Source organism: Aphelocoma coerulescens, chromosome 15, assembly GCF_041296385.1.
Source record: "Aphelocoma coerulescens isolate FSJ_1873_10779 chromosome 15, UR_Acoe_1.0, whole genome shotgun sequence".
In the NCBI taxonomy this organism is placed as follows: Eukaryota; Metazoa; Chordata; class Aves; order Passeriformes; family Corvidae; genus Aphelocoma; species Aphelocoma coerulescens.
Window position 1 is genome coordinate 1,158,644 of NC_091029.1, and position 24,698 is coordinate 1,183,341.

General features: G+C 42.1%; 1 protein-coding gene and 1 long non-coding RNA gene across 4 annotated transcripts; one reads left to right on the plus strand and one right to left on the minus strand.

Moving 5' to 3' along the window:
- Window positions 1-1,129: 1,129 nt before the first annotated feature.
- SLC15A4 (solute carrier family 15 member 4) lies at window positions 1,130-23,936 on the plus strand. Of its 3 annotated transcripts, none has more exons than XM_069031100.1 (8): window positions 1,130-1,708; window positions 8,439-8,734; window positions 9,506-9,674; window positions 10,241-10,318; window positions 11,619-11,787; window positions 15,267-15,422; window positions 19,915-20,073; window positions 22,556-23,936. In XM_069031100.1, the coding sequence occupies exons 1-8, from the start codon at window positions 1,139-1,141 to the stop codon at window positions 22,702-22,704; spliced, it is 1,746 nt and encodes a 581-aa protein (XP_068887201.1). In that variant the 5' UTR covers window positions 1,130-1,138; the 3' UTR covers window positions 22,705-23,936. The 3 variants fall into 3 exon arrangements, with proteins under 3 accessions (XP_068887201.1, XP_068887203.1, XP_068887202.1); XM_069031102.1 differs by lacking the exons at window positions 19,915-20,073; window positions 22,556-23,936 and adding exons at window positions 16,252-16,277; window positions 16,648-16,833; XM_069031101.1 differs by lacking the exons at window positions 19,915-20,073; window positions 22,556-23,936 and adding an exon at window positions 16,252-16,739.
- LOC138119347 (uncharacterized) lies at window positions 16,755-19,904 on the minus strand. The gene is made up of 3 exons (XR_011155476.1): window positions 18,320-19,904; window positions 18,132-18,228; window positions 16,755-16,837 (listed from the first exon to the last, which is right to left on the minus strand). It is a non-coding gene; the product is annotated as an uncharacterized lncRNA (long non-coding RNA).
- Window positions 23,937-24,698: the final 762 nt, after the last annotated feature.

Here is a 24,698-nt window from a genome sequence, read left to right on the forward strand (position 1 = left end):
ATTCATGTTTTCCCATTTTAATCCCATGCTTTGTCCCGTTCAGATCAGTGTTCATTCTCCATGCGTACCTGTGCAATTCCTGCATGCCCTCACACCCAGCTGCTGCTCCCACCCCTGAGTCACCAGGCACAGCCCGGGTGCTGAGCCGGGCCTGCTGCTTCTAAATGTATAAACCCACCCTTTTACAGTGCACATTTATCACCTTTTCCTGCAGAAAGGCCTGTCGTGGGACAATCTTGAACTGTGGCATTAAATAACCATAAAAAACCCCAGATGATTTGGGGTCTGGAGCATCTCTCTTTTCAGAGACCGTGGTAGCTGGGCCTGTTTAGTCTCGAGGAGACCAAGAGGGGATCTCATTAATGCACATAAATATCTCAGAGACAGGTGCCAAGGGAATGGTGCCAGGCTCCTTTCAGTGGTGCCCAGCAACAGGATGAGGAGCAATGCCCATAAACTAAACCACAGGAAGTTCCACCTCTACATGAAGAACTTATTTTCACTAAGGATGGCAGAGCACGGGAATAGCTGGCCAGGGAGGTTGTGGATTCTGCCTCTCTGGAGACGTTCCAAACCCACCTGGACGCGCTCCTGTGCCACCTGCCTTAGCAGGGGGATTGCAGTGGATGATCTTCAGAGGTCCCTTCCAACCCAAACGAGATTCTGTGAAAACCCATTTCCCTGCTGCAGCTCCCCGGCCCGGCAGCCGATCCAAACCGGGGAGGGGACACCAGCGGGGAGAGGCGCCACACAGCCCGGGGTGCCCAGCCCCGGCCGGGCGCTGACGGACACTCTGAGGGACACCCGAAGGAACCTCCCCGCCCCCCTCGCGGCCGGGCCGGGCCGAACCGGGCCGGGCCCCCCTCGCGGCCGGGCCGGGCCGAACCGGGCCGGGCCCCCCTCGCGGCCGGGCCGGGCCGGGCCGGGCCGAGCCGAGCCGAGCCGAGCCGAGCCGAGCCGAGCCCGGCCCGGCCCCGCCGCTTCCGCCCCGCCGTGCCCCGCCTCGGCCCCGTGACGGCGCGGCGGGCGGAGTGACAGCGCCCTCAGCCAATGGCGCCGCGGCGCTGCCGGGGGCGGGGCCGGGGCGGGTCCCTCGGGCCGGGCCGGGGCCGCGGCGGGGCCGGGGGGACGCGGGGCCATGGACGAGGCCGAGCCGAGCGAGCGCAGCCCTTTGCTGAGCAGCGGCGAGCGCGGGCGGGGGCCGAGCAGCGCCTTCCAGGGCCGGCGGCTGGCCTGCGCCGCCGTGCTGCTGGCCGAGCTGCTGGAGCGGGTGGCCTTCTACGGCATCACCTCCAACCTGGTGCTGTTCCTCAACGGGCCGCCCTATGGCTGGGAGGGCGCCCAGGCCAGCCAGGCGCTGCTGCTCTTCATGGGCATCACCTACCTGGTGTCGCCGTTCGGGGGCTGGCTGGCTGACGCCCTGCTGGGCAAGTTCGGCACCATCCTGCTCAGCATGGCGCTGTACCTGCTGGGCATGCTGGCCTTCCCCGTCATCGCCGCGCCGCACACCCGCCAGGGCCTCTGCGGGGACATCCCCCTGTTCCCCGTGGAGAACTGCTCCTCGCCGGCGGCCAACGCCACCCGGGCGCCCTGCTCCCCGCTGGGAGCCACCCGCTACTGTGCCACCGCCACCTTCGTGGGACTGGTCCTCGTGGGGCTGGGCGTCGGCTCGGTCAAGGCCAACATCACCCCGTTCGGGGCAGACCAGGTCGAGTATTGTCTGGCAGCTGCTGAAGCGCTCGTGGGTGCCCCAGGGGTGGCAGAGGGGCTTGCCTTGGTGGGGTGGACAGTGCCCGACTGAGTGATCTCTCTGTACGTGTTCGGCCTTGGAGGGTATCAGATCATCCAGCTCTGTTCGCTGTGTAATGCGAGTTGTTAAGTTGTACCCTCTTTGATAAAAGTTTGGTGCCTGTGGGGTGTCACGTCCCTTGTGACCTTTGGTTTCCTGGTTACCCTGCCTTCTGAGTTGGCTAAGCCATCAGCATCTTGAGGACTTGGGTTGAATACTTAATGGCCATTAAGTGGGCTGTTAATTATCCTGCCTTGTGAGCTTGTACCCAGTTAATTTGACCTCAGAGCTCATCAGATGAAGTACAGGATACACATTTTTAGCTTTGACAAGGATGACATGGGCCTTCTAAGGCAGTGTCAGAGGCCTTTACCATCCTGTGATAAACGAAGGCTACAAAACAAACAGGTTTTATGCACTTTTTTTTGAGCACTGCATTGCCCTTGAGTGACATTTTTGTGCAGGCTAGCGCTGCATCACATGATGGGTGGAAGCTGCTCTCAACGGGGTAAACATCACCTGCATTGTTCCCATAAGGACATGTCCTGTCAGATGACCTTATCCGGATCCGCTGCAGTGATATCACTCATTGGGTCATCACTGCAGAACCGAGCGGCTTCACAGAAGACATTTGAGAGGCAACTTAGAGTTCAGTAGCAACTGGAATGCTCTGTTGCTTGTACTTTTTTACAGTCCTGTGCTAAGGTGCTGTGCTGGCTGCAGATGTTGAAATGTAATTTCTGCTTTACAAATGGAGAATTTCAGTATGTTCAGGTACTGAGCAGCTTTTCTAACTAAACTGAAAATCCAGTTGCACGTCTGTTTACTGGCTCACAGAGTTCTGGTTAGAGCAGGTATCAGAAATGCCATGAATTCTTTGTAAGAGGGAGGATCTACCACAGTATCATTGCCAAACATACCTCTGTTCTCTGTTGTGCAGTTTGTATTTGTCATTCTTTGGCATTTCATCCTGAATTCTGGAGTTCTGGGTGAAAGGCAGTATATAAATGTAAAACATTATTATAGCCCAGGATTGTGTGTCCCCAGTGCATTAACTCTGTTTAAACCAGCCTGAGCCCATCGAGTGAAATAGCTTTAGTATGACTTTATCTTGTAAGATGTTTTTCAAAACTGACCGCTTATCCCCGGAATGCTTTATGAAAGTTAAATATGAGAGATAAATAATGGCAGGAACAGAGCAAAAGAAGAGCCATTGCCAATGGAAGTGTAGCTGTCGTAGCTGCATTTTGTAAAGGCTTTTCCCCCAGGATTTCAAGGAAAGCAGTTTTTGGCTGGGTTTGCAGATAATTCACAGTGATTTATGTAGGGTGAAGCAAAGAAATACTCCTTTCTGGGCCATAATAATCAGTGGAGCTCTGCCGAGGTCTGAATTTTCCCCCTTCTCTCTTTTTCTGGCTTATCTCTTGTTAAATATATTACAGCATTTACCTTGGTGTGCAGTTTGGGGCCCTCTTGGGTGCCTTGTCCCTGCATAGGAATGTAGAAAACTGCTGGGGAGATGTGTGTATATCTGTATCTATGTATCTATCTATATATCTGAGAATAAAATCTGTCTCCCAGAGCCACATTCTTGGGAGGCCAGAGCACAATGCAAGCATGTTTTGGCTGGATGTGTGCTGATAAGAATTGCCCTCTTTCCCCTAAGTACCAAACAAAGGTGTGAATTGTATATCATGTACTTTAGTTGGCACAATCACCTTTCAGAATGTTAATTACGTTTCACTGCAGATCTCTTAAAAGTCACCGTGTGAGTTTTTCAGCTTTAATGTGTGTATAGAATTTGGGTGGAGAGCTCTAATATAATGGGAGGTTTTTTTATTTAGCAGAATCACTTTGTGGAAAATCGGAAGCTGAACTGCAATACTTATTCTTCTCTGAATTTGAAAGATGTGGTTTCTAGTTTCTAACTTTCTGTTAAATGCATGCTTTTAGAAGTGCTGTTAAAAGGACCCAGTAGACTTAGTATCGAGTGACTTCCACCAGTCAGCTGAGCGAAAAAAGTTCCTGCTGAGTTGGGACAGACCAGCTTTTCCCAACCGTGTTTATAAATGAGCTGTTTTTCTAGAAGTGGCAGACTGATCCATCCTGCTGCTCTAAATCTGAGCTGATGGTTCTCGGAATAGTGTTTCTAATCATGTGATCCTATAACCTGGCACTTTCCAGTTCCCCTTTCAAGTGCGAGTTTTTTGCTGTCACTTCCCGTTCCATGGAGCAGTTTGTGACTTTCTGCAGTTAGGAAACAATAGGACTGTTGGTCATTATTGTGAAAGCTGGTTCAGCTTCAACACTGAAGCCAGAATAGTAGCAGACTCCTAATCTAGTATCAGCCATAATCATTGTTCTAATTATAGCTGGATGTCTTTCAGGGTTACAGCAATTGGAGGTGCCAGGTTTCACCCACACTGTGGCTCCCCTCTGAACTGCCTTCATAGCCAATAAATCTATCAGGCCATAACTGCCAGAGATCTTCTAACTCTGCTGAAATTGTTCTTTTACAGTTGCTGTTGGAAATTGCTGCTGTAAAGATGGCTTTAGAGTGATTTTCAGCCTTTATTTATTTGTAGAGCTTAGATTTTCCAGCCTCTGGATAAGGATGGGGAACCACGTATATAGGTTGGAAGGTCCCTAACTGCAACTTATTTTGTTGTTGCTGCTGTCAAACTTCTTATGAGCTTGTGGACCTCGAAGACTCTGCAGAGAACAGTTTGAAACAAGTTTTGGCTTTCACAAGGCCAGTAAAAACAGATGGGCAATGAAACAGATTTTGTATGTGGACTTGCTGAATTTTAGTATAAATTTGAAATTATGTAGCAGCTAGTAGTACTGTGTAGCTTCGCTACCGAGCTCTCTCAGATGATCTCAAAGAGTAAGTGCTGTCTGCAGTGATGGATTAATCAGGATTCTGTACATTTGACTGCACAGAACTCCTGTCATTGTACCTTCTGTTGTGGGCTAAGGACAAGGTTCTGCGTTTCATCTTTGCTCTGTGGTGTGGTTGCTCTCAGAGCTGACTGGGATGAGTTTGGGGGTGTTTGTTGCATTTGTTGCTTGTGACTGTCAGTTGATTGCAGGAACAAATGAAAACTGCTACTGTCAGGCACTTTTGAATGATCTTGTTCCTTTCATGGGAGTCAGGTGGAAGGTCCCAGCTTTGGATCGGTCATGATGTGAGACACACTGGCACTCTGAAACGCTGGGGTTTAGGGCACACTTGAGATCATTAGCAGCTGATGACAGAAATGAGATGTCACAGTGGAATGGTGGGCACCAGCTAGACATGAGCTGCAGCAAAAATGGCAAATCTTGTGGGTAGTGAGTCCTCTGAGACCAACCTGTGAGAGGAAGTGACCTTGTGACAAAGCAAAGCATCTAAACACAGCAACTGTGGACAAGCAACAATGTTTGTTTAGATTCCTGACTCTTTACATAAAAATCAAAAGGTTCTAATAGAGTCTTAGTATTTGAGTTGTATAATATTGTTGTTTCCAAGCTGTACAAACTGCTTTGGCTAGCACTTGGATCATCTCCTAAGAAAGACATTGTTGTTGAAAAATCCAGGGGAGGGATAATGGAGCAAGTGATCATCTTTCTTCTAAGTCAGAACGAGGTCTGAGTACAAGCCTTAGGACAGCTGTGCTGTGGAAGCTGCTGCCAGTCACATATTTGTAAGGTGTTTGCATCAAGGGTTGTAAGCAGCGATCCAGTTACTCTTCCTCCCATTCTTCGTTTTAGTTGTGCATAAAATCCTGTTCTGGTTGCAAGATGGGAACCTCGGATCCTGAGTTTAGAGGATTGCAGTGCAGTGACACAGCTGCCATTGAGATGCATCCTTTTCCTGCTGCAGTTGGTGGTGGGATTTTAGGAATATAATGAAGCTGGTGGTGCTAGTAGCACAAGGAGAGTGAGGAGAGTGCTGCTATGCTTGAGCACAGATGAAATTGAGCAGAGGGAGTGATAGATTTTTTTCTTTCTGCTTGGGTGATTGAAAATAATGCAAGCATAAGGGGGAAAGGAGAGCTCCTGCAGTTATGTGGAAAAAACTTGTGCTTGATAAAAGTAAAATAATAAAATTATGACATGTTTTTCTTCTTAGTTCCTTACTAAAATGTAGTGTTTACTTATGAAGATGTTTTGTGCTGTCACACAGAGCTCAGGTAACAGCCAGGAGGGAAAACTTTTTAGTGATCTGCTGTAAATGTAATATTGCTGATATTCTGGGCAGCCAGTGAGATGTTTGAAAAGAGCTACAGAATTGTCTTTTAACTCCACTGTCTTTCCTGGTTTTGACAAGACATCTTCATAGTTCTTTGTCTTTGAGAAGATATTCCACCAGGTAGTTCAGTGGGATTTTTATTCAGTTATTAATGTTTGCCAGTTAAATGCCATAGTGGCATTTCAGACATGGCTGTGATGGGATTTTTAGTGCAAATATATACTTTGATAAAGAAGGAGAAAATGGATTCTTTGCATTGTAAGCCTGATGTGTGTCTGTCCCTTGAGCACTGCCTTCCTTTTGGTCACTCTGTTACAAAAAGGACACTGGAGATGGTGAAGGAAGTTTCTGGGAAGGGCCACAGACATGGTCAGTAGTTTCCAGGTGAGGAATCATGAATCAGTCTAAATTTCCTACCTCTGAAAAGGCAACAAAAAGGAAGATGTAACAGTGGTTTGTGCCAACAGTGGTCAGGGGAGAGAGGCAGCAATGGAGCAGGAATGGGATGGAGCTCAGCTGTCTCTTTTGTTTCCTGGAACAAGGTAAAAGGAGTGAGGCTCGGACAGGGCAGGTTCAAAGCAGGCAAGTGGAGGTAGTTCTTCCCACTGTGTAATTACCTGTGGAGCTCTTTGCCGTGGGATATTTTGGATTCTGAAAACTGACCTGGGTTCAGAGGCAGGTTACACAAGTTTGTGGAGAGGAGAGCTGCTGCATTGATTAAGTAAAGAGAAGCCATCCTTGGTTCAGGAAGTTTCTCAGGAGCTAATGATCGGAGGCTGGGATAATGCTTGATAGAAGCCTCATGCTGTGCTTCCCTGTTCTTGCCTGGATCAAAGTTTGCTTTCTTCTCCCAGCTTTCCTTTGTAGAGATGTCAGCAAGGTCATGTGTAAGAGGGAGGATGAGAAGTCATCCTCCTTGCAGAAATGAGAGAACTGAGACTTTGTGATGAATAAATGGAAACTTCATCAAACAGATTGCTAACACTTTGCACATGTTGGAGCACTGTGTTCATGTAATTGTTTGCTAATATCCTGCTGCTCATTGGGGTTTAGAACAATTCCTGGATTGACACACTGCTGCAGTTGATGAAAGTTAGGAAATGAGTACCAAGCTGAAGCTGGAGAGGGAGAATTTCTTGGGTTTAGCCTCCAGGATTGTATGTGACATTCTAACAGACATACCTGAATGCCTCACAATGCTATTAGCTATACACAGGAATAGATATTTTAATATTTCCTTTGTTGGGCTTGGCTAAATGATATGGATGGGTTTGTGCACCACTGGGAAACCTGAAGCTGTTAATCAGAACTGGCAGCGTTAAAAACTCATTTCAAGACACAATTTGCTTTTTGTATTGCAAACTAAACATGGATCTTTTGAAGATCTGGCAAATGAGGAGGGGAAATTTGCAATTACAAATGAAAGATAACTGACTCAGCAAGGCTGGTGCATGGCACTGACTTGCTAGTTACTGTTAATGCCCTTTCTGTCATCAGCCACTGACAAATAAAGTATTATGGATTCTTCTACAGACAACTCGATCTTTTTAATGTATTTCAAATTTTAATTTGCCTCATTTCTCTTACATCACCCCTAATGAGTGATGCTGGGTTCCTGGGACTTCATTGCAAAACATGGGGTAACTTACAATAGGCAATAATAAAGAGTGATGGTGAAAACTGTACAGGATAATTCTGTAAACCAGGAATGTCTTTACTTTCACTGGAGAGACACTGAGAGCTTTAAGCAGAAAAATAACACTATGAACAGCACTGACTTAGTCATAAATAAATATTTACTGGGGCCTTGTGATCCTCAGGCAACCCGAATTTAATTAAATTTTTTTTAAAGGTCAGAATGACAAGTCCTCAATTTGTGTTCTGATGAGAGGCATTAGGACTATGTTAAAATTTAAATTTGTTGTTTAATTACCAAGTATTCATTTGAGGCTTAGAAAATGGAGTAGAGTTATGTAGATACAGTTAGAAGAAGCAATTGTGGCAATACTTGAATTTTTAGGTAGTTTAACTTTTTGTTACTAAAAAATAGTTACTGAAACTCCTGTGAACTATGGGATGTTAATCTGAGGGAGCTTTGTGTAGAGAAATGACCCAATGAGAGTCAGTGCAGTAGAAATAATAATGGCCTCTCTGGGGAAGCTGTGTCTCAGTAGTGTGTGGCTTTTTCATCCCTGTGCTGAGCTTCTAGAACGTTAGGCACATAATGGTGCAGCTCACTAAGCTGTCACTGCATCAAATACCCTGTGAAGCCCAAGACACTTAAATCATTTCAGTGTGATTCTAAATGGAACCTGAACTCTTCAGTGCATTGTTTGAATTCTAATTCAAAGATTCTAATTCTCTTTAGCCTTATTTTCTTCAGAAACGGAGTGACATGCTTTTAATCTTTTCCAGGTCAAAGACCGGGGTCCAGAAGCCACAAGAAGATTTTTTAATTGGTTTTATTGGAGCATTAACTTGGGAGCTATCCTTTCTCTGGGAGGCATTGCATACATTCAGCAGAACGTGAGCTTTGTGATCGGATACAGCATCCCAACAGTTTGCATTGGGATTTCATTCATGGTTTTCTTATGTGGGCAGAGCTTCTTCATCACCAAACCTCCTGATGGTAGTGCCTTCACAGACATGTTCAAAATTCTCACCTATTCCTGTTGCTCCAAGAAGACCCAAGGGGAGCATTCAGCAAACAGGTTTGTGATGAGCTCTTCTGTGTGACCTCAATTCAGGGTTAGTTCAGACTGGCTGGTAGTAACTCACACCAGAGACTGCAGGAGAATGTGCAGGTTTGCCCTGAGAACTGGAAAACTGGAGTCCTGGAAATAGTTTGTGGGAGTTGAGGGGTGGAAGAGAGGCACACTTTGAGATCACTGGATCTCCCTGCAGCCAGGCCATGGTGTCAGCTGGGCTCTGTGTCCTGCCAGTTCAGAGTTTCTGAAAGTGTAATGTAACCTGACGGTGCTGCTTCTGAGCATTAGTTAACTTTCTTCTCTGTTAGATATGTTTGTGGATGCCTTCTGATTTGAAAAACACTGTCATCTGCATTTAATGCTGTAAGTAGCTTGATGGGGAGCCAAAATTTTTCCATTCTTAAGAGTTGACCATGAACACTGGTAGTTGAATTTAATCACTGGTAAGAGATGTCAGGTGCCTCCTCTGCAGAGAGGTTTCATGCGTTCAGATTGCCAAACAATTCAATGACTTCACAAGCAATATCACAAAGTGCAGGTTATTCTAAGTTCTGCCAGTTATTTAGGGCTGGGTGTGTGGGGAGGATGGGAAATAAGGAAACTTCCTAGCAGAAGGTTTCCTCTTGTGTTTCCACCTGCTGGGGATCCATTCTGGCCCAGCTGTGTTGCTGTAACTTACACGAATGACTTAGTTTGGAAGTGCATTACTTTTTTTATAAGGAAGACAGGATTGCCAGTTATGTTTGACTAAACATTTCAAATTCTTTTCCAAAGTGAAGGCCAGGGAGTGCTGCACCAGCCTCGAAGGCAAAGCCTCTTTGAGATGGCCAAGCTGTCTCGGGGGGGCCCCTTCAGAGAAGATAAAGTAGAAGATGTAAAAGCTCTTGTCAAGATTATCCCTGTCTTTCTGGCTTTAATACCTTACTGGACAGTGTATTTTCAAGTGAGTAGTTCCAAATGGTTACAGTTATATTTTACATAATTTCTAATTTAACATTTTTGGGGGGTTGAATATGAAACTTACCCTGAAGTTGAGAGATGGAAAACAACTGCTAAAAATACTCTCAAATAATATTTTGACTTAATAATAGAAAAAAAAATCATTACAGTTGTAGTTAATACTCACAGTAGTACAAAATCCCATATCTTAAACACTGTGCTGTGTTTCATCTTGCAGTTGTTTCACATAGGTTAGGGTAGGTGATCTAGACCTCATGTTAATTTTCAGGTTCTGTCTTACTGAGATGATTTGGGATATCAAATACATTTTGGGCAAAAAAAACTATGCAGGAATTGTTTTCAAAGACACACAAAAGATTCTTTGTGGTTTTAGTAAAAATAACTATAAGGTTAAAAAAATTCTGTAATGTGCTAACCATAATTCTTTTCACTTTGCTGTGTTAGCACTTCACCTCTGGTACAGTCTTTGTTAATTGTTGTAAAATGAAAAATACCTTGCTCTCAGCACTCCTTGTCCAAGTAACCTCAACCCCTCTTTCCTAATGCTAGATGCAGACAACATATGTATTACAAAGTCTCCATCTGAAAATTCCTGAGATATCGAATGACACCAACTCTATCCACACGGTAAGCAGAGCAAAACAAGTGAAAAGGACCCTTCTTTTGTTGAAATGCAGATTAGATCAGTACAAAACTTCCTGGGAGTTTGGGTAGTGCCTTTGGGATCAGTGACCTCAGCCTTTGGGCGTTTAGGTGCATGATGCACGTCCCAGATTCTGTCATACCAGCAATTACCTGGAGTTCACACCAGCCTGTTCTGCATGTATGCAGGTAACTCCCACTGCTTTCATCAAGAATTTCTGTATCCTTCAGTGGCCAAAGTCTGATCTTTGAAGAAAGCTTATCAATCTCCATGCCCTGAGTTTTCTTACCAGGACAGAAGCATTCCTGCAAGCCCAGTAGGAACACCCATCCTTAAGTGATACCTTAGCATGTGGAATTTGAGACACGTTGGTTACTTTATACTGCCTAATCAATCATCACTTTACCTTTAGCATATTGAAAGAAGCTGTTTGATATTTTTCAACAAAGGCTGGCATCATGTGATTGCAGAAATGGTACAGAGAAGTAAAACCAAAAAGTGTGAATATAAGTTATTAACAGGTCTACTCTGTGTTATTCTGAACCATGTGACTGCCTTGTTACAACACTGTCAGCTGGACCAGAGAAGTGGGTTGGTTTTGTCTTCAACTGCCTCAGAAACACGTCAAGCAGTGCTTGTATTTTGGGTCAAAGAGTCAGTGTGATGCACAGTACCACAGTGTTCTACAGGCAATTTTAAAAAATCCACCCAAACCAGAACATTTTTATAAATCTACCTGTACTGGCTTAGTTTGTTAGCTCAGAACAGGTGCTAAATGTTACTAAACCTGGCAGAAATTGTCTCGTTCACACTGACATGAATCTTACTGTGAATTAGTGAATCTTGCATATGAGACAGGATACGTTACACCGCCTTCTCTGTTCACTTGACAAGTGTAACTTGATTTTAATTGAATTTTGCATTTACATTAGTAAGACTCTGTTTCTACTGTTCTGTGGCATATTTCTGATAGTTCTAAGCGTAACAGAAAATATACAGACCTTGCCTATTAAATAGTTTTCATGACTGAAGCAGGTAAAAAGTTCAATTCTGTCAGACTAGAAACTGAGCTAACAGATCTATGAGCAGCCAGCTTCGATGAAAACCTGAAAAGCTGAATATTTTCCTCAGCTTTTAAACACTCTTATTTGACTTTTCACAGTGTCTGTCAGAGCACTGTTTATTTTAGATCAAAGTATTCAATCAAAATCTTTTTTTGTAAAATAATAGTAAAAATCAACTCCTAAGTATCAAACTGCTAACTTGAGTCATCTCCCCTTTCAGTTTCCAGCAGCCTGGCTGACCATGTTTGATGCAGTGCTTATCCTGATCCTAATACCTTTAAAAGATAAACTGGTGGACCCCATTTTGAAGAGGAATGGCTTGCTCCCATCCTCGCTGAAGAGGATTGCAGTTGGAATGTTCTTTGTCATGTGCTCTGCGTTTGCTGCAGGTAAGAAAATGACTTTGAGGTCTCCTGACACAGTGAATTGTTCAGCTCATTGCAACAGCATTTTTTTAAAACTGTATGAATATTTAATTTGGCATTATTCGGATCTTTTTTCATGGGATAGTTGGACTGTGACTTCATGGATGCATTTCACTCAATAAAGGAGATTGTATCCAAAAACTTACTGTTTTGAATGCTTGCAATAAAATTGGACCACTTTTCCTACCTGAAGCATATACCCTTTAAAAAGAAGTATGTTTCTTCATACATTCTGACTTCCAAGTATAAAAAAGGTGAAATTTTACCTAAAATTCTTTCCCCTGATTGGAAATAATAAAGTTAGGTTATGGCTGAACAAGACTTTCCTCCCACTTTGGGTTTTCTCTCCCCTATCTTCATGTTTCCTAATGTTTGGGGATTAGTGTAGTGTAAAATAGCTCAGCTGTAGCATGAAAGGGAAAAGATGGCAACTCTGCTGGCCCCATAAATCAGCTGCTTTTGAGATGATTTAAAGTTGTTAAGCCCTGCTGATGTGGAACTGAACATCTCTGAGCAGCGCTTCACAGAATCTATAGCCTTCGCCAGCATCACTGTAATGAACATATTGATAAAGCATTATAGCATTAAATAAATTCATTTCAGCACTTGTGATCCCCTATATTTTAGAGAGAGGGACACTTTATATGGCTATTAAGTTTTCTTTCAATGAGAGAGGTAATTACTTTATTAGGCCAAGGTCACTTTGTGGGCAAAGGAAGTTCTTAAAGCAAAGGCATTTAAAGTTAAAATAGGAGTGTTTCTCTTATTCCATGTTTCTTAGGACACTGCTGCTGCAGAAGAGGATGATGTAAAACAGTTAAATGTCAGCTCTTTAAATAGAACCTGTGGGCTCACATATAAGGGAATTCAAAACCAGCAATATCTGTCTTTATTAGTAGTGGGGAAAAGCACATCGAGCTGTGGTAGCTGAGTTGGGGAATGGGTTCATACAGCAAAATTCTTTAAAATTTCAAATGCTTTTTTCAATTCACCTATAAATGTAACATATCATTTTGTTGGTTTGATCCTCCCCAACTCTTCCCCAGTAGAAACTGAAAAAGTGACTTTGGTGGTTATTTGCAATCTGTTTGCAAAGTTTAGCCTTTTGGAGTAACTTAACATCTCCTCATCATAACAGGAATCTAAAAGCTTCAGTTGTGACAAATTTGGGGTTTAGGAAACTGTTTATTTCTAGCAAAGTGTTGATTTATATGTTCCATTCAATTTTTATTTTCTCATTAAGTGATATTTATAGCTGCCATATTTTGACATTCTTAAAATGCATTATTACTTCCAACCATTGGTGCCTTAGAGAGGGATACTGATTAAAATCTTTAACATATGAAAACGTTAAGAACTTGCAGTCATGGCAGTATCTTAATGATTTGTTTGTGCCATATTTCCATTTTGACTTGCTTATCTAACAGCCATTAGTCGTGGACACTACTCAGGCTGCCTATTACATTATTTAGATTATTTAAGATATTTTATAAACTGTGTTAAAATACAACTGATTAGATTTAATGAACATCTGCTGTGCTTCATGCATCTCATGGTGAATTCTGAGCAGCAATGTTCAAGGTTATTCAGCTGGAAAATCTAGTTCATTTATAGAGTTTAAACAATTATAGCAAGAAGTTAAGATTATTTTAACTGCTAAGAGTGTAAAATTAAACATGAAACTTGTCTATCAGAGTCTAAAAGGAAGACTCAATAGACAGCAGATTCTGAAGTACTTGGAAGATAAATTTATGGCAAAGTTTGGTATAGTGTAGTTGTGCTCCTAGGTGGCTCAGGGCTTATTTTGTAAGAGTATAAATACATTAAGGATCACTTGATCCTTGGCGGTGCAATAATTCTGTGTTGAGTGTAAATAAATGAAATTATGTCTGAGCTCTTAGATGACTGTACTGCTTTGTTTACACTTTAATTAAGTTCCACTCTAAAACGTTTGGCAGCTATATTAAAATGAAAACATCAAGAAATCCAGCTTTATTTTAATTACAGCAGCTCCTCATAGTTCAGAGGGCACTGAGGTAGCTGAAGAGCTAAAGAAAGACACATAAAAATAAGATGGGTAAGTGGTCACCTAAAAAGAAGTGGGGAAGGTAGAGAAAATGTGGTGCCTTGGCCTGATATGAAGAACTAATAAATCCAGAACAATCTTTACCTCAGACCCAGATGTTAAGAAGTTTGGCACTGTCACTTAGCACAGAGATGCTGATCTGGCTGGTCCCCTCAGGTTTTTATGTCACAGATTTGGGAAGACAGGGGAGAACAGGTATCATATTGTGCATTAGGAATTGTGTTTGTTTTTATGACAAGAGCTGTCAATATGGCTCAGAATGGTTCAGCCAACATATTAAATGTTGGGTGTCTGTGGCATCCTCAGTGTGGCTCTAGGAAAGAGGAAGCTGGAAGGGAGGAAGCAGATACAATCACTTGTACATGGTGTGGGATCCATGAAGCATCATATCTAAGCCCTGTACAGGTTTTTTTGGTAACAGGAGGGATATTTTGTGTCCCAAGATGAGGTCGGGTCTTGGCGCAGGAAGTAGAAAGAGCCCCAAATGGGAGGCTGTGAGTGTTACACGTACCATAGGAAGCAGTGTCAGTGACTCAGTCTTGCTCCTCTGAATTGTGATGAATTAATTCACCTTATTGCCAAGGATAAGAGATGAGAGTTCTTTTATAGAGGTCCTTTTTGGGTGAAGCAGGGAGTTTTATTAACTATTAGCTATTCTGTGTATTTTATGTAACAGTGAGTCAATCATTTAATCTGAGCAACTTCAACAAAACCCTACAGCATTATTTGATATTCACTTTCTACTCCAAGCTGTTGTGCTGAGCAAGCTAAAAATGCTTATATTTTACACTATCCTGTCTCTTTTTCACTCTGTATGAAGTACTTTCTATGCAATGTATTGCTTGTAAATCAAGCTCTAATGAGCTTTTGGGTCTCTTTGGATGAAAAGTGTCATATAAATGTCATAATCATATTCATAGAGGGTTTTCATAGTTCTACAGGACTGGTGTAGCCATTTCCATAAGCAAAAGGGTTTCTAATTTATGAATACTATGGTGGCAGTTGAAATGGTTCAACACTGCAAAGTAGTAGTTTGTGAAAATGAGATTGTCTTTAAACAAACCCCAACACAATGTGTATGAGAGCTCTCAGCTGATCCATCCAGAAATGGGGTAAGTATTTGTATAATTATTGCTACTTAGTAAGAATATAATCACTAATTATATGGCAGAACAACTGTATGTCTTGAAATCACAGCAGCAAAAGTAGTCTGAAATGCTTTATGTTAGGAAATAAATACATATTCCTATTGTATCATTTCTAATTGCAATGCAGGCTGAATCCTAATTTAATTCTCAATATGGAGAAACAATGTTTGCATCCTAGGTCAGTCTTTTTACTCTCCCCTTTCACACAGGAATTCTGGAAAGCAACAGACTGAAAATTGTAAAGGTTAAAACAATTAACCAGACAATTGGGAATGTCACATACCATGCTGCAGATTTGCCAATATGGTGGCAGATTCCTCAATATGTGCTGATTGGATTCAGTGAAATATTTGCAAGTATAGCAGGTAAGAGTCTTTGTGTGCTTTAAATCTGCTTTTGTATCTATCATAAATGATGGAATCTTAGAAAATAAATGCTCCTCAAATCATTACAAGTAAGCTCTGATGTTCCCAAATACATTTTTATACAATATTGCTCAATATAACTGGCAAAGCTCACCATTGTCTTGCACATTTGAAGCCTGGCTATATAAGACTGTGCTTTCAAAATTGAATTTCAAGCAGAGTAACACTTAAAATATTTGTGTGGCGTCCAGTTAGAGCTGGATATTTGCAAGCCCTAATGGAAAACAATATACTCTTTCAGTATTGTATTTTAATGTAGTTTTGTGTCCTCTGAATCTTCCTCTGTGTTGGAAAAACAGTTTGTACCTTTTTTTGTTTTTATCTTATAAACTGAGCTCACAGCTTAGAAAGTCAATTAGTAAGTGAACACACCTTTCTGAGGGAAAAGGGAAGAAATAAACCATACTTAGAAAGATTTAGCAGTTTGAATTCATGTTACTTGAGTTTTTTCATCTCTGAAATAAGAACAGTTTTTGTGAATATTAATCATGGAGTAGCTCTTTTTGTATAGTTTTATCCACTTTATTTCTAGATCAGTTTTTCTGTAGCTGTTTTAGTACCTCACCATGACACTAAGCAAACTGAAATACTGCTCAAATTTTGCTTGTCTTGAACAAATGCAAGAGATCTTAAATTCCTGAACACTGTGCAGTGTGATGTAGTGGACAGCTGTGTGCTCACACTGATTTTTGAGCTGAAAGTTAAGTGGGAGGAGAGGGTGAACAGGACTATAAAATCTGATTTTCTGGTCTGTGTCCTATCCATGCAGGGCTCATTAGCAGGAGGAAAGCTCAGGTAACTTCTCTGTGGTCACTGTGGCTTTCCCAGCTCTGGTTTGCTGGGGTTACACAGGTGAAATGCTCCTGGGAGTCTCTCAGCACAGTGTTTACACACGAGGTGTTTGGGAGCAGTGCTTGGTTACCAGAAACAGAAACCCTTCTGAGTGTACAGGTGGCTCTTCTGGCACTACTTAGGGAGAATTGTGGAGCTACCTGGTGCAATCCATCAAAACTCCTCCAGTGACTTGATGTAAAAATAACTTCATTTTTGCTTGACTGTAGTTACTTATTAAAGTGTTGAAATTCTGTTTGCAAATATTGAACTTTGAGGATCATCCACTCAAACTGTCATTACTACAGCTCTTTTTCTTGATTCCTCGTGACAGAAGCTGCTGGTTTCATTTCCCCTGTGGGAGGTTACTTTCATTCCTGGGCAATCACAGCTGGTTAAAGTGAGATTCTCTGATTCTGGAAGATCTTGCTGGCGGTGGCCCCAGCTGTCACATGGCCCATTTGTTCCCTCTTAGTGGAACAGAGAACTTCTGCTCCATCAGGTTTCTGGTTACACATGTTCTGCTGTCATCACAGTTGTTAGGAAATAAAATAAGGTGCTTGGATTGCTTGGCAGGTAGAATAAAAATGGGGTTTGGTTTTTTTTTTCCTATCTACTCATTTGCTGTATGTTTCATTATGTGTGTCTGGTACCTGTCACAAATGCTAACCCACAAAAATCTGAAGATAAAGTCTTGCCTGATTTAGTTACTCATTAAAACTAAGGCTGTGTTTAACATTTTTACCCAAAGAGTAAAATGAATTACTTTTAGTTAGTTTAGTGATTGTGCCACTTAAATCCTAATTCAGATAAATAGATGACTTATCAGAAATACAAGAGTTTGGGGAAAATTAAATCAATTTCTTCCCTCTTACACAATCTCATTTCTCTGTCAGGTACTATTAATAGCTTATAGGTGTTTGCAAGGAAAAAATAGCAAACCTGTCTGCAGGTTGTGGAAAGGCCAAGGACTTGAAGCATTCTTAGTTTGTTGAACTCCAAGCTGAGAGGACCTTAGTGGAGTTCTTTGTGAGAAGTCAAGTCTTTAAGGCTTACACAATTCTTATGTGAATATTCTGCTCCTTCTTATGTGAACACTCTGCTGTTCTGCACTGCTGGGTCTGTACCAACAGCATCATAACTTCAAAAACTCTTGGCCAACATTTGGAAAAATGTACCAGAAATCCTATGCAGAGCTTAACTGCTTTATGTAGTGCACTTTCATTTGATTTTTTTCACAAAGGCCCTTTCCTGCCTTCTGATTGTTATCTAAACATAATTCTTAATATTTTTAAGAAGACCTCTCAAGACTCAGAGTATACTTTACCAATTCAGTATTGAAGTTGATAAAGGCATCAACTGTGCTATGAATTTCAGCCTTAAAATAAGCAAAGTGTTAATGGTTACAGAACCACAGTGATGTGGAAATGTTTGTTGTGAGCAAAAAGGGACTAAATATCACAAGAGCTGAAACATCAGTTTGGTTTTTTGTTTACTGTAAAACTAAGCATATTCTTATTAAGCCACATTAGTTACACTTGAGGTACCTTTAAAAAGATGACACACATTGCATTAATCTTTTGTATTATTCTGTCAATCCTCCTAAAGCACCCTTGTTTAGCTGGGAATTGTAATCTCACATGACAACACCAGCAAGGGGCTTTAATTTCAGGAGTGCTTGTTTGCAGGAGCATGAAATCATTATCAATGGCTGCCAGCAGCCAAAGGAGCCCTGAAGGCAAAGAAAAGATTTTGTATTCTTTATGCCAGATTAAATATTACTGTTGCTGCAAAAGTTATTCAAATTTAGAAATGTACCTTATTTTGTTGCAGAAAGTTCAGGGTTACACTCATTTTGGTTTTTGTTCTGAGTCTTAAGGTCTTTTTCCAGCTGGAGCAGTCGTATCCAGTCTATCTGTAAAATGAACAAGAGAAGAAATGGTCCAGATCCTTTCACATGTTACACTTGAGCTTAACTTCTACAAAATATACAGAAGCCTGGAGACCAAGATGTGACTGAGGCTCAGGAGACCTGTGGCAGCTCTGATAGCGTAACAAGAAGTTACAAACAAGCTGCTGTGCCCTCAGAGCATCTTAAAGTGCACTTGGACAGATAAATACTCCTTGAAAAATCTGAATTGTTACATGGGTGGCAGAGCCTAGGAGAAAAAGGCATTTTTAATTCTCAAAATAAATAATCATTTTGCCCCCCTCCCCAGCCCCTTTGCAGCTGTCTCTCTGTTTCTGGAGTGATTTCTCTCATTAAGGTTTGAATTTAGGGAAGCCACACAGCTGAGCTGGGTGAGGATGTTTCAGTTCCCTCCTGGCCTCACAGCCAGGCTGCTGCTGGCCCATTCTGCCACGTTTTGCAGAGGAAAAGAGCAGCAGGGTGTTGGTTAGCAGCGATTCCTCAGGTGGCAGGAGGCTGCTGTTAGATCAGTGAGAACACACAGCTCTGATTCTCTCACAAGAACAAAGTTCCTCCCTCGCAGAGCAGCCACATTGGCCTGTCTGGCTTGAAGTGTTAATCCTGTTATTGAAAAGAAATGCCAGTGGATTTCTATTAAAGCCTGTCTGGAGCAGCACAAGTCAAATAGCAGTGGTGGTGTAAATACACCATGCCTTTATTATGCAAGACATAAGAGTTATGCCATTTTCAGGTCTGTAATGCTCTCCTTGCAAAGAAAAATGTTAGATGTGGTAGCATTAATTCTCACTATGAAGCAGACTGTTTTGAAACAAGCATTTCACCTGTCAGAAAAAGCTCTGCAAGGAATGTATTTGACTGTCTCTTGTGAATAATCCCATTTGATTTTTGACAGGAGTATTATTCTAAAAGGGAGAGTTAATCATGGGCATTAATCTTTATGTGGCACAGCCTAACCCAGTGTGTTCTCTTGGTACACAAAATCAGTAGCACAGATTTTCAGGTGGATGGTCACTGGTACGTTTTTCTTGGGTTTATTGGTTGAAACTTGAGTAAAGACAGCTGAAAGTTCAAGCCCTATATCTACAGATCTTAGAAGTAATTGCTTGCTACAAGCAATGAACCCAGAGAATTTTAGATCAAAAGTAAATTAAGTTAAAATAATTACTGCCTTTCCAGTTCCAGTTAATTTCTTTGTCTGCACATTCAGAGATAGAGACACTGAGGCTGTGAGAAATGAAAGTTCATGGCCAGTGCAAGAGTGACTTTCACTTTGTTCTCATCAAGGAGTGCCAGGTGCTTTGTCCTGCATGCACTGCACAGCAGACAGGGAACAGGGGCACAAGGGAGACAGGAAACATGGAATTACCAGGTTAGAGTCAGTTTAATACATTTCTTTGAGGATCATTTTAGACAGAAAAATGAATATACTGGTTCAGAAGATTCCTTGATTTTACACATGTGATATAAAGAAGATCAAAGTCTGTGTCCCAAATGCTGTCCATTTATAGGTTGATACATTGATGACCTTTAAGAGGATTCATAAAGCAGTTAAAAGGACCAGAATCCCAGCCTAGGGATTCACTACACACCTGTAACTTCTAGAACACTTCTAGAACAATCTACTCTCCTTTCTTATACATTCCAATAGCTTTTTTTCATCTTTTAATACAGGTCTAGAATTTGCATATTCAGCTGCTCCCAAATCTATGCAGAGTGCTATTATGGGGCTGTTCTTTTTCTTCTCGGGGATTGGATCCTTTGTTGGCTCTGGATTGTTGGCACTGGTGTCTATTAAAGAAATTGGCTGGATGAGTAATCACACAGACTTTGGTAAGTATATTTTTCAGTGTATTCATGGTCTGGAAAGTAGAATGCTTCCCTGAGAAGCAGTTAAGATTCAAGGACATGGCACTGTTGAGTCTTAACACAGTTATTATTATCAGAATACTAATTTGTCTACTGCTTTGTTAAAGTTTCATTTTGCATCTGAGTATGAAATAACGTGACCGTGCAAAATGATTCATTGCCCTCATGAAAGCACAGGAAACACCTCTGCATGCCTCAGTTATTTTCTCAGCTGTTAACTGCATTTCATCACTAGAAATTACAAATATTTTCATTTCAGTAAAAAATATTTTAATTATGTGCAGCAGAAGAATATATTTGGTATAAAGTACTGAAATTGCTTTCTGTGGTTATGGGAAGTCAAATGTACCCATCTCTCTCCTAGTGATTATTCAGCTTCCTCATTTCAAGTGGCTTCATTGAAATTAGCATCAGTTAACTTTGCATTTCTATCTGCTAGCTATTTATACTCCTAAAGTTCAACAAATCACCTGCTTTGAGTTGCCAGTGGAGGTTAAAAATAATTATTGGCACCAGTAGGTGGCACATTGGGAATTTCAGAAAACCCTCCCATCCTCAGTGGGCTAATTAGTTCAACCAGGAGGAGTGTGAACAGTTCTTAAAACGTCTGCTAGACCTGCTGCGAGCACATGGCTTAAAAGTGCAGCCTAAACTTTAAATTTGGTCTAAGAGAATTTGCCATTTCAACTGGATCTGCATCTACCAGAAAGTAATGGTGTCTGATCCCTGCATGTGCCACAAGCTGGCATCTGTGGTTTGTAAGTTGTTCTTTAAGAACTGCAAATGATAACCAGTAGCCTGAACTTCATGGAAGTGTCCTCATCAAATGAAAATTTCATCCCATTGAGACTTCTTTTCCCCAGTCCATTTCAAAATTAGAAAAGCAGCCTTTTCTGCCGCTCCATATCGAGGTAATTCAGCTGCTAAGGGCTCAAGAGGAAGATAATAATTTCACACAAATTAATGGTGGTACTTTTCCAGCCCCTTGCCTTTGTTCTCTGAAGCAGCCTATGAGAAGACACTGCCAGATATTCTCTTTGTAAACTGTTTGGGCTGTGCTAAATCTATGCAGAGATGGCCAGAACTGGAAGGTGTTACCTTTCATGAGCCATTGCTCATCATTTTGAACAGGCTGCTCAGCTCAGTGGATTGGCCTTTGGACACCTGTCAGCACTGGGTATCTGTACCTTTCTTAGTGCAGCTGAGTTTCCCCAGCAGGTCCAGACCCAGCCCGGGGTGATCTGGAACTGCAGCACCACAGCAGCTGCTGCTTTAACCCTCTGTAACTTTATAACTCAGTTTTCATGTGGTGTAGCATTATTGAAAGGTACCACATTCACATCTGAGCTTTACCTGGGTTTTCTGGGGTAGGAATTGCAAGGAGGAGTCAGTCAGTGAAAGATCTGGGGCTTTTTCAGTAGATGCTGTGTATTAACTATAAGCACGTGCCCCAAGTTTCTGCTATTTCTGCCAGCTCATGACATCATTGGGGGTGACTGACTGCCTCCAAAATCTCCCGAGGAAGTTCCCTCTCTGCCAGCACTTCAGGGGTGGTTGCTGCCATTGAATTGACTTGTTTCTCCCACAAAAACTAAGATTTCATGGGTTTAATATCCCATCTCATAAAGGATAATTACTACTCTTTAAACACATCTGCTCTTGAAATGGAGATTCACATGTATATTGTATTTTAAATGTCAAGGAAAGCCTCAGTTTAATTTTACTGCATTTTATTATAAGTTCATTTAATTGAATCTTAAGTTTCAGTAATTAAAGGAATTTAATTTGAACGTTTATAGGCTTGCTGCAGGAACAGCTGGTTCGGGTCCATGTACACGTCACCATTTCAGTCTCTGCAACCTATCTGATAATCATAATGGTCCAGTTGGCTGTGGTGTGTTGGAAATGAGCCACAGTATATTGTTCTTGGAAGTACAGCAAGAGCTGTGCATGCTTCCTAAGAGAGGAATAATGTTTTAGCAATGAGCTTTCTTCATTTAACATTGTTTAATGTCCAAAGCACTGATTTGTGACAACTTTGAGGGAGCATCAAAGGTGAATTGAACCACGGAGAAGTCACCTATGTTTTCATGAACTCTAAACTTTGTCCCAAAAAAAGGCTGAGAAACCATTGCAGTAATGCCTTTTTTATATCTATGGAGTTGCCAACTTTTTCCTTTACAGCATTCGTTTTTTGGTTTTTTATTTTCTTTTGACTTGGTGTAAGGCATTGGAGAACAAAAGAAAACATTCCTTATCCTGTGCACATCTTCCTCAGCAGTGCCAGCCTTTGCTCTGGGTAATTAAAAATGAACTGTGCTGTGGGATGGAAACGTGATTTGGTTTGGTTTTGCAGAAAAGTCTTCACCACTTAAACTTGATGAGATTCACATTTTTATTTGTATCACCTTATTAATAGGTTTTTTTCCTCCCCAATTCTTTCTAGGTAATATCAATGGCTGCCAATTAAACTATTACTTCTTCTTGCTGGCTGCTATCCAAGGAGCAACCCTCTTGCTTTTCCTGATTGTTTCTGTGAAATACGAGCACCAGAAGTCAAAGGTGAACGAAGTGGCTGCCAACGGGAGGCTCTGAGCCCCGGCCCAGAGCAGACTGTGCCAGCAGCACCCAGGGAAGGGGCAGTGCCCCCCGGCCAGGAGCTCTCCTGTTTGCCAGTGGGACTCTCCAGACCTGCCTGGGCAGGAGCTCTCTCCCTGCCCTGCTGTGAGTAGGTAAGTGCCTTATGTCACGGGGCTGTTTCTTGCACTGTGTGTCCCCTGGACAGCAACCCTTGGAGTGAATTCCCTGCAGGCCTTCGAGTTGCTCTTTGTTCATGGGGAGATGTTTACTGAACTCCTAAAGCTGGGACACTTGGAAGTGGAGTCTGAGGAGCCACACGGGGCATGGACTGTTCTGACCCAAACCTGAGCTCTGGATCCACAGGAGCACTCGGCAGTTCAAGCCTGCCCTGAGGACACAGGAGAGGAACCATTTGACAGGAGCCTCAGCCAGTGCTTACAAGCATGGATCTTCAGTACTGAGAGTCATTTTGGGGGGAGAAACAGGGACAAATTAAATTACAAATTAGCACAGATTAAAAAGGAATAGAATTTTATAATTGGCCTTTTACTGACAGTGTTTCAAGGATTTAAGTCCAAACTTGCAGTCAGGAGTATCCAATACTGAGGACTGAATCCTGTATCCCAGTGGCTTGTCAGACAGCTGCTGCAGACTTTGGTGCACAATTAACACTCATTGGGACTGAAATTGCTTGACTACAGCAATGTTTTTATTTTTGAGCCTGCATTAGATGTGTTAGGACAACACCCACCTTTGGACAAGGCCCTGTTCAGTCTAACGCTGTTACTCCCCCAAGGACTATTCCAAATATTTGCAGGAAGCAAAGTGAGCTGGAATTCTGAGCAGATCAATGCACAATAACCATTTAGCAGCCTTTAGCCACGTCCTTCAGCCTTGTCTTACTTTTAGTTAACGTGCTCCAGGGTTTGGGTCTTTCAGCAACACATTCCTCCAGCAGAGCAAATGGCTTTATGTTCAGCCTCTTGAATTTTAATGATTCTAACAACTGTACTTCAGATTGTGTGCAGACTGGTATGGAGGGTGCAAGGAATTATGCAGAAAGAAAATAAAACCTTTTTATTAATGTGTTGAATTTTTATAGTTTCCTTTGTCTGCAGTTCTGTTGTTTTAAAATGTCCTTATTTTGTACATGGACATCTTTTTAATGAGTTTACAAAATAAAATGAACCTCCATGCTGTGACTTTTGACCCTTTGTTTCTAGGTGAATAAAATTATACTACAACTATTTTGTTCTTTAGCCTTTATTTCCTGAAGGCACAGTGGAATGGTGTTGGATTTCTGAGTGCCCACAGGTCCCCTGTTCATTCTGTCGGGTGCTACAGCAGCGTGCAAGATGACCTGTCCTTGCCCAGATAAATCAGTGAAGGGGCTGCAGCTGTTGCATTCCTTAGCATGATTTAAAACTGGAATAACTAAATGATGGCTCTAGGAGAAAAAACTCATTTCCCTTTCTAACTGTTTTAGAAGCTCCATATGCTGTGTTTCTGGAGTTTCCCATTTACAAGCAGCTAAAAAAGCCTAATATTGACAGTGGAAGCTGCATAAGGGACAGAACAGGGACCAAATAATTTTCCCCTTTTTTTGGCTGCTGTTCCAAAACGTACCTGGGGTGTTTCACATCTGCATCACTGATTCCCAAAGCTCACACAGGCCCAGGACAGAGCTGGGTTGTGCCTCTTCTGTGGTGTTTGGGGAGATTGATGGAGATTTGGCTTTCAGAAGTGTTCCTTGCTCTGAAGGACTGGCACTACTGGCAGCACCTCCCCCAGGAGCACTGCTCCTGCTCTCAGACACCATCAGCTTTGGGCTCTGGGTACTTACCCCTTTCTGATCAGTGAACTTAATTAAATGCACTGTTTTCCTCCAAGTTCTTAAGTTTTATCAACAACATTCATAAATTTCCCATCTGATAAGGGATAGTTAAAGCTGAGTTTAATGACAGGAGAATAATCTGCAGATTACCAAAGAAATCAGGTGTCTGACAGAG